Source organism: Elephas maximus, chromosome 3 (assembly GCF_024166365.1).
Source record: "Elephas maximus indicus isolate mEleMax1 chromosome 3, mEleMax1 primary haplotype, whole genome shotgun sequence".
In the NCBI taxonomy this organism is placed as follows: Eukaryota; Metazoa; Chordata; class Mammalia; order Proboscidea; family Elephantidae; genus Elephas; species Elephas maximus.
Genome location: NC_064821.1, coordinates 161,475,485 through 161,491,407, shown reverse-complemented (window position 1 = coordinate 161,491,407; position 15,923 = coordinate 161,475,485). Strand labels below are relative to the sequence as shown.

General features: G+C 39.6%; 1 protein-coding gene across 4 annotated transcripts in view; it reads right to left on the bottom strand.

Moving 5' to 3' along the window:
- The window catches only part of SPAG17 (sperm associated antigen 17), a 257,638-nt gene that overhangs the window by 209,176 nt on the left and 32,539 nt on the right, over positions 1 to 15,923 (bottom strand). For all 4 annotated transcript variants that reach the window (XM_049879966.1, XM_049879965.1, XM_049879967.1 and 1 more), the window contains exons 2-3: positions 10,097 to 10,237; positions 9,439 to 9,519 (exon numbers count right to left, since the gene is read on the bottom strand). In XM_049879966.1, coding sequence (XP_049735923.1) covers positions 9,439 to 9,519; positions 10,097 to 10,237 — 222 coding nt within the window. The remainder of the gene's footprint in view (positions 1 to 9,438; positions 9,520 to 10,096; positions 10,238 to 15,923) is intronic.

Below are 15,923 nucleotides of genomic sequence, written 5' to 3'. Positions count from 1 at the left end.
ATGGTGAAAGGACAACAACCTTGGTTAAAGGACATTGACCCTGTTTTTTGCCAACATCTTCAGTGTAGGTTGGACCTCTTCCTTTAGTACCATAGGTTCTTGATCATACGCTACCTCCTGAAATGGTTGAATGCCAACCAATTTTTTTTTAATAGTACAGTGACTCTGTGTATTCCTTCCATCTTCTTTTGATTATTCCTGCATTGTTTAGTATCTTCCCCATAGAATCCTTCAATATTGCAACTCGAGGCTTGAATATTTGCTTTAGTTCTGTCAGCTCGAGAAATGCTGAGGAGGTACTTCCCTTTTGGTTTTCTATCTCCAGGTCTTTGCACATTTCATTGTAATACTTTACTTTGTCTTCTCAAGCTACCCTTTGAAATCTACTGTCCAGCTCTTCTACTTCATTTCTTCCTTTCGCTTTAATTACTCTACGTTCAAGAGCAACTTTCAGAGTCTCTTCTGACATCCATTTTGGTCTTTTCTTTCTTTTCTGTCTTCTTAATGCCTTCTTGCTTTCTTCATATATGAAGTCGTTGATGTCATTCCACAACTCGTCTGGTGTTCAGTCATTAGTGTTCAATGCATCAAATCTATTCTTGAGATGGTCTATAACTCCAGGTGGGTACACTTAAGGTTGTACTTTGGCTCTTGTGGACTTGTTCTGATTTTCTTTAACTTCAACTTGAGCTTGCATACGAGCAATTGATGGTCTGTTCCATAGTTGGCCCCTGGCCTTGTACTGACTGATGATACTGAGCTTTTCTATCGTCTCTTTCCACAGATGTAGAAGATTTGATACCTGTGTATTCCATCTGCCCAGTCCACGTGTATAATCACCATTTATGTTGTTAAATAAAGTACTTGCAATTAAGAAGTCATTGATCCTGAAAAACTCTATCATGCAGTTTCCAGTGTCATTTCTATCACCAAGGCCATATTTTCCAACTACCAGTCCTTCCTCTTTGCTTTCAACTTTCACATTTCAATCATCAGTAATTATCAATGCATCTTGATTGCATGCTTGATCAATTTCAGACTGCAGAAGTTGATAAAAATCTTCAATTTCTTCATCTTTGGCCATAGTGGTTGGTGGGTAAATTTAAATAATAGTTGTACTAACTGGTCTTCCTTGTAGGCATATGGATATTATTCTATCACTGACAGTGTTGTACTTCAGGATAGACCCTGAAATGTTCTTTTTGACAATGAACACAACACCATTCCTCTTCAATTTGTCATTTTCAGTATATAGACCATATGATTGATTCAATATGGCCAATACCAGTCCATTTCAGCTCACTAATGCCTAGGATATCGATGCTTATGCCCTCTATTTCATTTTTGATGATTTTCAGTTTTCCTAGATTCATACTTCATACATTCCAGGTTCCAATTATTAATGGATGTTTGCAGCTGTTTCTTACGATTTTGAGTCATGCCACATCAGCAAATGATGGTCCTGAAAGCTTGACTCCATCCATGTCATTAAGATCGACTCTACTTTAAGGAGGCGGCTCTTCCCCTTGTTGTCTTTTGAGTGCCTTCTAACTTGAGGGATTCATCTTCCAGCACTATATCAGGCAATGTTCCACTGCTATTCATAAGGTTTTTACTGGCTAATTTTTTTCAGAAGTGGACCATTAGGTCTTTCTTCCTAGTCTGTCTTAGCTGGAAGCTCAGCTGAAATCTATCCACCATGGGTGACCCCACTGGCATTTGAATACTGGTAGCATAGTTTCCAGCATCACAGCAACACTCAAGCTCTCACAGTACAACAAAAAGGTTAAAAAGATTAGATTAACTAATATCCATAAAGGGTCGCTATGAGACGGAATCGACTCGACGGCAGTGGGTTTTGGTTTTTGGTTTATAAAGCACCCAGCAAACAATACTTGGCATAAACTAAGTGTTGAATAAATGGTAACAATTATGATTATTCAGTTTTAGAAATAGGAATAGAATGTAATCTGCCTGATTCCTTGCCAGACATCCCTCCAGCCGTGGTGACTTGGCTATTGGAGACACTGCAGACCCCATTCTGGCCCAGGTCTGAAAGAGAAGCAGCAATGGCCGCTCTTCTTTAACTGAGCCTTGCTTTAGTCTTGTCTGCCACTGATATCCATGTCCTGAAATTCTTGACTGGATTCCCACCTTGTCCAGAGATTTTCCATTGATAGATTGTCCTAATCAGCACCCCAACACTTGGTGTGGGATTTCTGCTGCTGAATCCCAGGCTCTCTTGCATCTAGTGCCTCACCTCCCCAGTTTCCACCTCCCTCCTCCTGGACATCTGACTAATTGCCACTTGGGCTTGGCCAGCTGCCAGTTCCTGAGGTTGGAAAAGAGCTAGGGTGGAATTTGGATTTTTTTGAACCTGGGTTTTTTTTGAAAATCAAACTTCAGGTGTCCAATTTGAGAAGCAAATACATCACGCATTCCTAAAGCAATGAAGCCCTGACCTTCTGCCCACTCAGGGACTAGTCTGGACTTGGCTTTTTTTCTGCTGGTCTGCTCTGTCCTCCTTCAGAACCAATGAGCCTCAGCATTGTTAACACATTTATTTGATTCCTCTTTTTTTCCCATCTTGACAAAGTTCATTTGGTTGCAACCTTTCATAACCCTTTACTCTCTAACCATTTCTAGCAGTGTAATTTCTCCTTGCCTTCCCTTCTTTGAATAAGAAGTGCCTTCAAAGTCTAGATTTTGGCACAATAACTCTTAGATTGTTTTTATAGTTCCAGTGTAGTGCTTCTTTGTTACAGCTCAATATTTCTAAGTTTTGTTCCAAGTCTCATTATTTTATATTTATAAATATCAGGTTGTATTAATTGGTTCCAGCTTTAAAAATGTTCCATCCAAGGTTATTTTCTGCTTGCTATTTTGACAGTGGTTTCTAAACCTGGAGTGCTGAGGCCCTGATGTGGGCCATGTTCTGTAGGCATCCCTGAAGGACTGATGTGGAGTGGAAAGGATACACAGATTCCGGGACTTGCTGTGTTCTTTGAAGACTGAACTGGCCATAATAGCTTCAAAGAATTTCAACAAGTTCCTAAGACATGACCTTCCCTTTCCGAAAAACCACGTTGGCCAGGCTTGCCTTAATCAAGCTGTGCTTTTCTAAGCATCCTTTTACTTGATCTCCTGCAGCAGTTTTTAATACTTTCCCTACAAGTGAAGTTAAACTAACTGGCCTGTAATTTCCTGGTGTGTCCCTAAGCTCTATGAAATAACGGCATTAGGTTGGCGACCTTCCAGTTCTTCCAGAAATTTTTTGTTTTGTTTTAAAACTTGAGATTGAAAAGGCCAGAGAATGCTTCCTGTCTCCCTTTCCCTTCATTTCTTCCATGACATACTGCTCTTTCTGTTCCCGGTATACCTGCCATTTTAATAACTTCTAACCTCTCAAATGTTTTCACATATTATTTGTTCCTATCTCTGAAGCATGAGTTTTATATTTTTCATTTTGGCAAGGGCCACCCCCAAAGTAAGGGCTTATGATTCTACTGAGTAGACTTGTTAATTCCAGGCACTGTTTAAGAAATGAAGCATGGCAACAGGGATTACAGTTAAGTCTGTGTTCTTACTTGGGAATTATGAATACATGTGGAGGAAAGACCTAAGAAATATGTCTATACACCCAGGAAATAGGAAACAAAAACTGGAACTATTGCACTGGGGGATACTATCCCAACGCACTAGCAAAGCATCTTAAAAATGCCATGAAAACTAATTCGATTTGAAAATGTAACATTTGCATCCTATATCTTATTAGCTGCATTTGGTTCATTAGTCTCAAATCGAATATCAGAAAAATCTTTTGGTATTTAATGACTTTCCATATGCAATAGAAAAGCCCATGAAATATTTTATCGAATATATATTCATTGAAAACATAAGTTACATTTTTACTGATAAGAGTAAAGAGGAAGATTAATAATTATTTGCATTTGTAAAGCTGCACCATATCGCACAATCCTAAGGATTATGCAAGTTCTTTATTGCATAAAAACTTTGATAATTGACTTTTTTTTTTTTTTTTTTAAATAAATGACTTACCTAACTAGGACACTGAAACTATTATTCTTTAAAGATAAGTTTTGTTTTAGCAACTTTTCTTTCAGCAGGGGAGGGTTAGTAACCTAATTTGTCCTTTCTGAATATGTCATAGATAGGCACACGTCAACCGTGGTATGGTGGTCACCATCATAAAATGAAGAGAGACATGTAGTGAAATTGAAAACCTTTAAGACTGTTGACTCTGAGTTCAGATAAATTGGATAAACATACTCCCGCCCAACTGGTAACTTTTTCTTTCTAATTTATTAAAGATACATCGTCAAAGCCTGAAATTTACACATCTATCTTATAATACTGTTCAGTTAGCCCTGGTGGTGCAACCTTCAAGGGCTTGGCTGCTAACCAAGAGGCTGGTGGTTCAAACCTACCCAGCGGCTCCATGGGAAAAAGACCTGGTGATCTGCTTTCGTAAGATTACAGCCAAGAAAACCCTATGGGGCAGTTCTACTCCGTCACATGGGGTTATTATGAGTCAGAATCATCTCAAGGGCACCTAACAACTATGTATTAGATTTAATCACGAGGAGGAGAATCTTGGCATTTTGGTACAAATGGACCTCTCTCGTAGAGAACATTTCAGATGGCTTTGAATAACCCTTTATAGTTCCCTTTTGGAAAGGCCCGAGTATACCTGCAAATGAACAGGTCAAATTCTCTGTACAGGCCATTAAACATATGCACACAGAAAAATATTTGTGCATATTCAGTAAATGCATTTAAGTTCAGGCATGAGTCCAACATTTGGAATGTTTTCTCACAGATTTCCATCTTTAGAATTTTAAGGTTGTAATTAAAATGTATATGGGATGCTCAAATGTAGGGCCCTTTTCTATTTAGTGCATATTTGGACCACATAACTACAAATTTAGTACACAGTCAGCCTTTTCCCACTTCTGCACCTTTGTCTGAGCTGTTCTCTTCTCTTAGGATACTCTCTCCCACATTTGAATACCGAAACCTCCCCACCACGGATGAATATTTTTGAGCCTAGTAAAAGAGTACTGGATTTTATGGTAAAGTGAAAAAAACTTGAATCTATGTTTCAGGCAGAGTCCCTGGGTGGTGAAACAGTTAAGTGCTCAGCTACTAACTGAAAAGTTGGTGATTCAAACCCTCCGAGGGGTGCCTCAGAAGAAAGGCCTGGTGATCTACTTCCAAAGGATCAAACATTAGAAACCAAACCCATTGCCATAGAGTCTATTCCGACTCCTAGCAACCCTATTAGACAGAGTAGAACTGCCCCATAGGGTTTCCAGGGGGTGGCTGGTGGATTCGAAGTGCTGACCTTCTGCTTAGCAGAAGCTAAGCTCTTAACCACTGAGCCATCAGGCCCCCAGAAAGATCACAGCCATTGAAATTACTATGGAACACAGTTCTACTCTCACACACATAGTCACATGTGTTGGAATCGACTTGATAGCAACTCATATGTATGTATCGTGCAAAACTGTGCTTAAATCTAAGCTCTTTAATTTTCTAATTAGCAAACATCTTACCTCCTCTGAGCCTACATTTCCCTATGTGTACAATGGAGATATTTGTAGTTTCTTTTAGAATTGTGATGTGAATTACTTGGGATAATATATTTAAAGGATCAAAATTATCAGCCACTTCTTCCTTCTATTCCCAATGCCACCTCCTCTGCCAAAGTTTCTCTGGATGCCCTCTCACTTGGCCAGCCCCGGCTAATGGTACCCTCATCTCTTCTGAATTCTCATACACTTCACCTCATGGACTTCAGTGTCTACTTTCAGCATTGTGTCATTCATTCAGCACATATTTATTGAATACCTACTATGTATCACACAGATATAGAGACAGAGATATAAATATCCTTAACTAAGCCTTAAGCTTTTTGAGGTTGAAGTCTTTTAATATATTCCCTCCCACCCCACACTGTCTAGATAGTGTCTGGCACTACTATTTGAACAAGAATATATTTGTTTATATTTGGTAAAACTGGCCATTATGTAATACAGACAGTATCTCTATACCCATTTTCATATGTATTGTTCATTGGAAATGAAATGTATCATTTCCAACATGTAATCAAATAGGAAGGAAATAGAGCTTATATGCAATGCCAGTGCCAGGGATCAACATCATCCTCATCCTCACTATTAAAAAAAATTATAAAATAATCACTAAAACTCCTGAGAATATACACAAAGGAAAATATTCTCTTCCCATTTCCATATGCATTCTCAGAGTACTTCCTGCTACAGCAGAAACATGATTTCCCAAAACAGAAGGTGAATGAGCAATCAGGCTCTAGCTGTGTCTCTGTAGAAATACCCTAGCACAAATCTAAGCAGGTTTTCGAAGCACTGTGGTTTATAAATAAAGGCTCTCTCATATATACAACACCATGGCTGGATGAAACTCTAAGGCTTCGGGGGAAATTACACAATTTCAAAATGAGGCTGTGTGTACACAACACCAAGCCATCCAAATGAAAACTTAGCAAATCATTTAGGAATGTGGTCTTTGCTAGCCCAGACATTTAGCATCATTATTGGAAATATGTAATGTGGTTCTGACACTGTTTGACTACTCATGGATGAACTGCACCAGAGTAAAGTCTCACTTTAATTTGCTGCTTCTCCCAATCTACCACAGGCTAAGAAACCAGAGAGGCAAATTGGTTAGAACTGTGTATAAAGTAAAAATGACTAGGCTCTGCTTATGGCCAAAGAGAGAGCCCTTGAACAAGAAGTAAATATAAGTGTCTAAGCGTATGGCCTTTATGACATTTATTTTGAATTCTCCCTCAAAAATAGAGGTCTAAAAGGAATCAGAGCCTCTAAGAATTTCCCATATAACCCAAACAATTTTGTTAGATTATCATATCTTCCCCATTGCAAAATTTCCTTTGAGAAAGAAAAATTAAGGCTTCCTAAATAACCTTCGGTCAAGAAATCAAAAGATGCGTTGTGTAGGGCAAATCTGCTGCAAAAGACCTCTTTAAAGTGTTGAAAGGCAAAAATGTCACCTTGAAGACTAAGGTGCACCTGACCCAAGCCATGGTGCTTTCAATCACCTTATGTGCATGCAAAAGCTAGATGATGAACAAGGAAGACCAAAGAAGAATTGATGCCTTTGAATCGTGGTGTCGGTGAAGAATAGTGAATATACCATGGACTGCCAAAAGAACGAACAAATCTGTCTTGGGAGAAGTACAACCAGAATGCTCCTTAGAAACAAAGATGGCGAGACCACGGCTCACATACTTTGGATGTGTTATCAGGAGGGATCAGTCCCTGGAGAAGGACATCGTGATTGGTAAAGTAGAGGGTCAGTGAAAAAGTGGAAGACCCTCAATGAGATGAATTGATACAGTGGTTGCAACAAGGAAAGTAAGCATAACAGCAATTGTGAGGATGGCGCAGGACTGGCCAGTTTTTTTTTTTTTTTTTTTTTCTCTTGTTCATCGAGTCGCTATGAGTCGGAAGTGACTCAACGGCACCTAACAACAGCAACAGCAACAAATAGCCTTCTGAGAAGTGCACCTGCAAGTGTCCCAGTTGCTACAGACCATGTGGGACATGAAACAGAAATAGACTTACAGCAGGCTGTCCCCATGCAACTCAAAAGTTCAGAGGTCCGAGAAGATTTTGACTTCTGAGCCTCTTCTGAGGCTGCCACTTACAGCTACCTAAGGTCTGCCTGTATGCATTGCCAGCGGCTTTTCAATTCATCTGGGTTGAGGTACGAGGTGACGGAGTTCCTGAACAGGTCCTAAGTGTGAAGGTACTGAGACTGGAAATGGGCTCCACTTCTTTAGACGTGCAAACTGTTCTTGGCTGATGCTGACCAGGAGCCTGAATTTGCTTATGTTCTTTATCCATTTTTGCTACAGCAATTGACATTAATGAACGTCTGGTACACCCAAGGTCCAGTCTCCATGCTGCTCCACCCTGCCTTCCCTCTTCTTCTGGAACCATTCAGAAAAGGGTATGTGAGTGGGTGTGGGAGGCTTATTGCCCAAATGTTCCACTGGAAGAGTGTGGTAGAGCCAGATGTGAAACGGACCTCCCCTGAGTGAAGAATATGCAACCAAGAGTCGCAGCACATATTTGAGAGGAGTGGCTTTCTAACTTAACTCTGGAGTTGAAACATTGTGCTAGCCCACATCCAAGTCAAAATGCCTGTCCAGATTACACATCAAAACGGGCCTGTTATCATGTCTGATTTTTTACTGAGCATCTTTGAAGAAGAAAGAGTCCTTGGGTGGGGGTGTAATTGATCCCAGGCCTGAGAGTTGGACATGGATTTCTACGAACACTTCAGAAGAAAAATTCCAGTGTTTTAAATCCAGGTATCACATAATGTTTCAGCCGGAGCGCACACATTCAGATCATTGTAACAGAGATAGAAGGGACTTTATTCGACTCCAACAGCACAGAATAAGTTTGCCTTGATGGTGAGAGCAGCAGAGCAAGAGTTAATACTATAAAATTCACAGTACGGACAATCGTAAATAAATCCAATGAAACTTGTTCAGATAATACTCAGGCAACACTACAAAGCCTGTTATGAAATCATGCAAGACCTCAGACACATAAAAAGTTTATCAGTCATCACCGAAATAAAATGTAAACAAAGTTTGTCCTCTAAAGATCCAGAAAGTCTTTGTTTTAGGTCTGCAGGACCATAAAACAGTGCCTGACAAATTTAAGGGATCTTCTAATTAACCACGAGATCTTTATAGTTTCTTGCAAGCTGTAAGTTAGATATTAACAAGCCAGGGTGAGAGGAAATCCCCTTCAACCGAGCATGATTCCTAAGTCCTCTGCACAACCCCACTGGGTCAGCCAAGCCAGAGTTTTGAGTTAAGCAGCTGCTCGAAATGGAACGGACCATTATTCCAAGGAGTCTAGTTATTTTCACCTTGATTAAAGTGGGAGGTAAAACATGCACTAAGTTCGCAAACAGGATTCCCGTTACGCCTCCTTCTTGTACAGGAAATACATCCTGGGACATTTTTACATTGTATTTGGTAAAACCAACACTTTGTAAAAAACTAACATTATCACTTCCCTTTAACACCATCACGTACTCTGTAATTATCATTAAAAACTATGACCCAACATTTTTGTATGTGAGAAATTCTGATTTACGTTGGATATAACGATGGTGTAAACAATCTAGGACAATTTTATTCCAAGAGGGGGATTTTGTAAAGAGATAGGCAGATTTCTCACATGCTCACCACCAGGAACAATCCCCCCGCCCCACCTGTCCCAAGGGGATTCACTTTCAAGAATGAATTAAATAAAGAATGGCTATAACGTTATTAACTCAGTCCTAATTTTCTAGAAATTACAAAAAATTTCTTCAGTGATTACTTTTACCTACCTCATAAAATAAGGGTGCACTGCTGCCTGCAGGCTTCTTTCCCTTCTTGGCTCCAGTTGCAACTGCATTTACCTCATTGATCTGTAAGGAATTAAATTCAACTAGAATGAAAAAGAAATGCTTACTTAACAAATACTTGGATATATGTGACTTTTAAATGCCTAGGTGATTTGAGGGGATTGGAGAGCCTAGCAATAGGCAAGCATTCATTGACTGGATAATACATTAAAGTGTACAGGCTTGTACCATCTGAAAGATCTTTTCTTAGTTATCATTCTCCTCTGACCACCAACAGCTATGATTCTCTGTAGACTCCATTTTCCAATTAGTCAGAGACTTCCCTGAAACCTTAACTAGTCTAATCTTTTATTATTATTTAACCTTTTCTTAAGTCATTCCTCACAGAACTTAGCATGGTACCTGGTATGGCCTCAGAAATTTTTGTCAAATGAATGAATGTTGAATGGGCAACATTCATTGATGAAAAAAGAATTGCTCCAGATTAAATGATTCAAATTTATTCTAACTAAATATCTGTTTAAAACAATCCACCAAAATTTAAAAAACAGGTCAAGAGTATAATAGTTTTATTTATTTTATTGTATTATTTTCGGGAAAAAAGTCTTCAAAAGGCTTGGAGGTAGGAAGTGACAGGTACCTGCTGCAGAATGTCTTGCCATGATACCACACTGAAGAGCTTACGCTGAGGGACCTGGACCGCAAGGGTGAGGGCTCGGATGAGTAGATCGTCTTCAATCTGGTTCCCAATCACAAAAGCGATGGAGGCCTTCCAATCATTCTGTTACAAAATCAGAAGGAAGAAGATTCTAAATTTTCCTGACTAGGTAATTTTGTGTCAAAGACTCCCACTGAAAAACAGGAAAACTATTCTATAAACTTTACCTTAGAGATAGAGTTGACTTTGTAGGTTATGTCCTTCTCTGATCAAATGGCCGCAAGGGGGAGATATTGTGCCAAATTTCCTAAACGCCAAACCAAACCCGTTGCCATGGGTCGATTCCAACTGATAGCCACCCTATAGCGAGTAGAACTGACCCTAGGGTTGCCAATGAGCGGCTGGTGGATTTGAACTGCTGACATTTTGGTTAGCAGACAGGCTCTTAACTACTACGCCATCAGGGCTCCCTTTAAATCTCTTGCAGTCGAGTGGATTCCGACTCATAGCGACCCTATAGGACACAGTACAACTGCCCTAGAGAGTTCCAAGAAGCACCTGGTGGATTCGAACTGCCGACCTTTTGGTTAGCAACCGTAGCGCTTAATCACTATGCCACCAGGGTTTCCAGGGCTCCCTTTAGAAACTAAAAAACACAAACCAAACCCGTTGCCCTTGAGTCTATTCTGGCTCTTAGGATTCCGACAGAGTAGAAATGCTCCATAGGATTTCGGAGAAGCAGCTGGTGGATTCGAACTGCTGATCTTTAGGTTAGCAGCTGAGCTCTTAACCACTGTACCACCAGGGCTCCTAAGAAACTAGTAAGGTTTAATAATAATAAAACAAATTATCCACATTCACTGGAATGTTGTCCAAGGACAATTTGCTGTTGGAAAGCAATATGTCACAAATGTATATTGAGATATAATCTCCAAGAGGGCAGAAATATTTGTTTTTTTTTTCCTTGATGTTACCTAGGACTCTAAATAGTGCCTGGAACATCAAGAGATACTCAATAAACATGTGTCGAATGTTGAATAATATTGAATGAGTTGACAAATGGGCTATTGTATTATCTGAGGTAAAAATTCAATCCCCAAAGTTTTTGTATAGCACAGAACTAGAAAATATCTTTTCCTCCTAAACTAACAGAAGGATCTCATTGCTAATTAATAAATGAGTCCTTTCCATTCCCGAGAAATAGACTAAAAACTACACTTGGACATAAAATTTTGCATCAAATAATTTAAAGAAAAAAATTACTAAAATAATGTTCTTGTTTAGTAATCCCTTTTCTCTGTTCATTATAATTATCATTTCTTTTGGGAACAAGACATTCTTTGGGAGAGATTACGAGGGGAGGTCACTGAATTATCTGTTGTGTGGTGCTGAGGAAAGAGGTGAATTCATGCAAGTTAGAACTAGTGAATTGACTACTAACCTAAAGGCTGGCAGTTCAAACCCACCCAGTGGCATCAAAGAAAGGTATGGTGATCTGCTTCCATAAAAATTACAGCCAAGAAAACCTTATGGAGCAGTTCTACTCTGTAACGCATGGGGTCTCCGTGAATTGTTGTTGGCTCTATTTTTTTTTTTTTTTTCTATGGAAACTGGTTGTTTGCTGTTAGCTTTTGAGTACTAACAATCTTGGGAAATGGAATATAATGGAACCATTAGAAAAGAGACATAATATAATGGAGGGTACTGAAGCCATGTAAGCTCTCTGAATCTTAGTTTCTCCATTTATAAAATGAAGGAGTTGGGCAGGGCAATATTGAAGCTTCTCTAGCTCCACTGCAGTGATCCATTCAAATAGAGTAAAACTTCCTTTTGGTTGCTACCAAAACAATATTTAAGAAGGTACGAAAAGGTCACATGAATTTTATGCAATGCATAATTCTATGCAGCCCTCTCTGATTTCTGACAAGTTTATAATCAGGATGATGACAGAACTAGGGTATAGGTGAGAGAAAAGACCTTAGCTCAAATTGTTCCTTACCATCAAGTAACAATTGTCCTTAAATTCCTCTTACTTCTCTCCATGGAAAACTTATTAACTGGGTAACAAAACCCACCCAACTTCTAAAGCTAAAACAAAAACCACATGTAAAAGTATACCTGTTGCCATTGAGTCGATTCTGACTCATAGCAACCCTATAGGACAGAGTAGAACTGCCCCACAGGGTTTCCAAGGTTGTAATCTTAACAGAGCCCTGGTGGCGAAGTGGTTAAAGTGATCGACTGCTAGCTGAAAGGTTGGTGGTTTGAAACCACCAGCCGCTCTGCGGGAGAAGGGAGAACGATGTGGGAGTCTGCTTCCATACAGATTCATGGCCTTGGAAATCCTGTGGGGTCGCTATAAGTCGGAATCAACTTGATGGCAGTGGGTTTGGGCTGGATTTTGATTTTGGAGTCTTTATGGAAGCACACTGCCACATCTTTCTCCCGTGGAGCTGCTGGTTGGTTTGAACCACCGGACTTTTGGTTAGCAGTGGAGCACTTAACCACTATACCACCAGGGCTCCTCTGTAAAAGTATAAACATGTATATTTTACTTAGGGAGTGTGTCTGTGTGTGTGTCATGCATGTAGGTGTGGCTCTATTTGTGTTTTCCTGTTATATTGCATTTAAAACAATTTTTTGTTTGATAACTCACCACAGAAATAATGTTTTTTTAAATGTTCTGATCCTGAACAGTAGGCATGATATTTGCAAGGTATTCTTTAGAAAAAAGAGTTCCAAAATAATAAATCGGTCATTCCTTTCATTGGATGCCTTTGGTTTCTCGTCTTCGCTCTGATTCAAAGCCACTACTATAAGAAGGAAACTCTCTTTTCATTCTCTCCATATGCATGGCTCCTGAACAGACAATACCTTGAAGGTTCTGGCAGTTACACTGAATAATTTAATGACCACCTCTACCCCCATACCCTGCTCCTTCAACAAATTTCCTTTCTGATATTTGAAAGCTAATGGTGACAGGAAAGGACCGCCTCTCTGCTCTTTTAGGGGTGATTCAGAAAGATGCAGTTTTAGATGAACCACATATTCATTAGTATCTGGTGTTGAAGGCAGGTGTTGACCAACTCAGACCAGAAAAAAGGAGACGGGAGGAGGAGGAAGAAACTAACAATTATTTTGAATCTGCCATGGGCTGGGCATATGTTATCTCATTGAATCCCTAAGTAACCCCCTGAAATAGGTGTACTTATGCTTTAAAGATGGAAAAATAGAGGCCCAATGAAATTAAATAACTTGTTCAAGGTCGTATTTGCAGAATCCCATGGAGACCACATACATAGTTTATAGTTTTGTGATAATTTCTAAAAGCTTTAAAAGCAAGTCTTTGGTGTCAGAATGCCTTTCCATAGACTTCGAATTGCATGGCATAGGCCACCTTGGCCACAGTAAAAGCAATAGATGAAGATTTATATTGCATGTTAGAGTTTATAGAGGCTTCAAAAATAGAATATGTATTAATCCTGAAGACACTGTGAGATAAATTTTTTAAATAATAGTTTTACAAAAGCTGAAAGAGGTTAAGAAACTTTCCCAAGGTTTTCTCTTTTGTAGCTCAGTACTGTTGTTACTTTTGCCCTAGGCTTATATCTTAGCAGAAGACCCATTCCTCCAATTCATGGAGCTATACTGAGACTTCTGGCAACCCTGAAGTCATCCTCAGATAGTTTTCCTGGGCTAGAGCAGGTCCAGATTTGTTCAGGTTCAGAGCTTTCTACAAGGACCATTTGGTTTCCAGGCCTGTCTCTCCATCTAAAGGGGTCTTAAGAGGACAGCTTAGGTTTGGCTTCACGTCTAACCTTCCTGGCCAACCAAACCCCTGCTCCAGAAATTGAATCCAGTTGGCAAAATAGGACCCATGGAGGACTTCCTTGGAGCTATGCTTTAGTATCTAATCATATAGCCCAGATTAGATCCCTAATAAGTATGGAAAGGATCGCCAGACAATAGTAATGCCAACTGAGTGTGCCTACAAAGAAGGATGCATTCACTGGAGTTATGCACCAGGGGGCAGCAAGATGCTAGGGAATGCACAATAGTCAACTAATAAAGAATAAGTCACACCTCCAAGTCTAATTAGGAAGAATGGCTAAATAAATGATGTTCTGCAAATAAATAACAATTTTTGACTCTTTCTCTTAATATTTCAGGATAGTTACAGAAGTCAGAAGAAGAATTGATACATTCAAATTGTAGTGTTGATGAAGAATATTGAATATACCGTGGACTGGCAAGAAAATGAACAAATAAATCTTAAAAGAAATACAACCAGAATGCTCCTTAGAAGCAAGAATGGCGAGATTTTGGCTCACTTACTTTGGACCCATCATCAGGAAAGACCCATTGCTAGAAAAGGACATCATATTTGGTAAAGTAGAGGGTCAGTGAAAATGAGGGGAACCCCTAAATGAAATGGACTGACAAAATAGCCATAACGACGGGCTCAAAAATCCTAATGATCATGAGGATGATGCCGGACTGGGCAATGTTTCATCCTGTGATACATAAGGTCGCCATGAGTCAGAGTCAACTTGATGGCAACTAACAACAACATAGATTCCAGATTTCTACCAACTGGCAGCAGTTTAAAAATTGGCTAAGTTTGGCAAAATACTAGAACAACAAGCCTCCACCGATAATCTCACTACAACATATAGTTAAACAAAGTCCTTCAATCTGAGTTCACAGGGAGGCAAGAGAAACTCAGTTCAGAGAAAACAAAATGTTGACCATAGGGGAGAAATAAGAGCATAATGTGTGCGACTCCTAAGTACACTCGTGAGTCCTGTGGAGCTCCTACCTGGGGGTGAATTTGCTTAAGGCAGTTCCAGAAGTTGTGGTGTAATTTGTAGCATAAACCTAGAGAAGGAAAACGTTAACTGTTTGAGAAAAACTACACTGGATGTATCCAACAGTGAGGGAAGAGGGGTTTGGTCTGGTACACCCCAAACACCTTAGCAAATAATGCCAGTTCTCTATTACCTAGAGGCATATATGGTACATGATTATTGCTAAGTCTTGCCCTCTAATGGTTATTGATAAAATCATTGAAACGATGGAATGAAGTCATGTATGGACACAATCCATTACCTTTTATTTACTTTACAAGCCTCACCTAATTTGATGCCTGGCAGGAGGGCGTCTTAACCCAAACACTTACATACTAGTCTCCTAAGGCAAGAAAGTATTCTTGTAAATACAGAGAACCTGGCCGTCTCACACAAGTCTACTGTCCCAGAGACACAGAGTAGATTTATAACTATTTTTCTTTCATATATTGCAAAGTCTCCAGTTTTTACATAAAAACAAAACAAAACAAAAACAACCAAACTATTTGCCATCGAGTCGATTCCCACTCATAGAGACCCTAGAGGACACAGTAGAACTGCCCCATAGGGTTCCTAAGGAGCAGCTGGTGGATTTGAACTGCTGACCTTTTGGTTGGCAGCCATGGCTCTTAACCACTACACCACCGGGGCTCCAGTTTTTACTTAAAAAATTACTTAGGCATTCCCAAATTCTAATACGACTACAAAAAACACTTCTAAAACCAGTCAAAGGAGCTTTTGGATGATGGGCTTATGATTTCTGTCTTTCTATTTTCATATATAACAGGCTGGTATAAACCCCTTGCCATTGAGTCGTTTCCCACTCATGGCAACTCCATGTGTACCTGAGTAGAACTGTGATCCATAGGGTTTTCAATGGCCAATTTTTCAGAAGTAGATCACCAAGCTTCTTTTTCAAGGTGCCTCAGGGTGTACTCAAACCTCCAGCCTTTCAGTTAGCA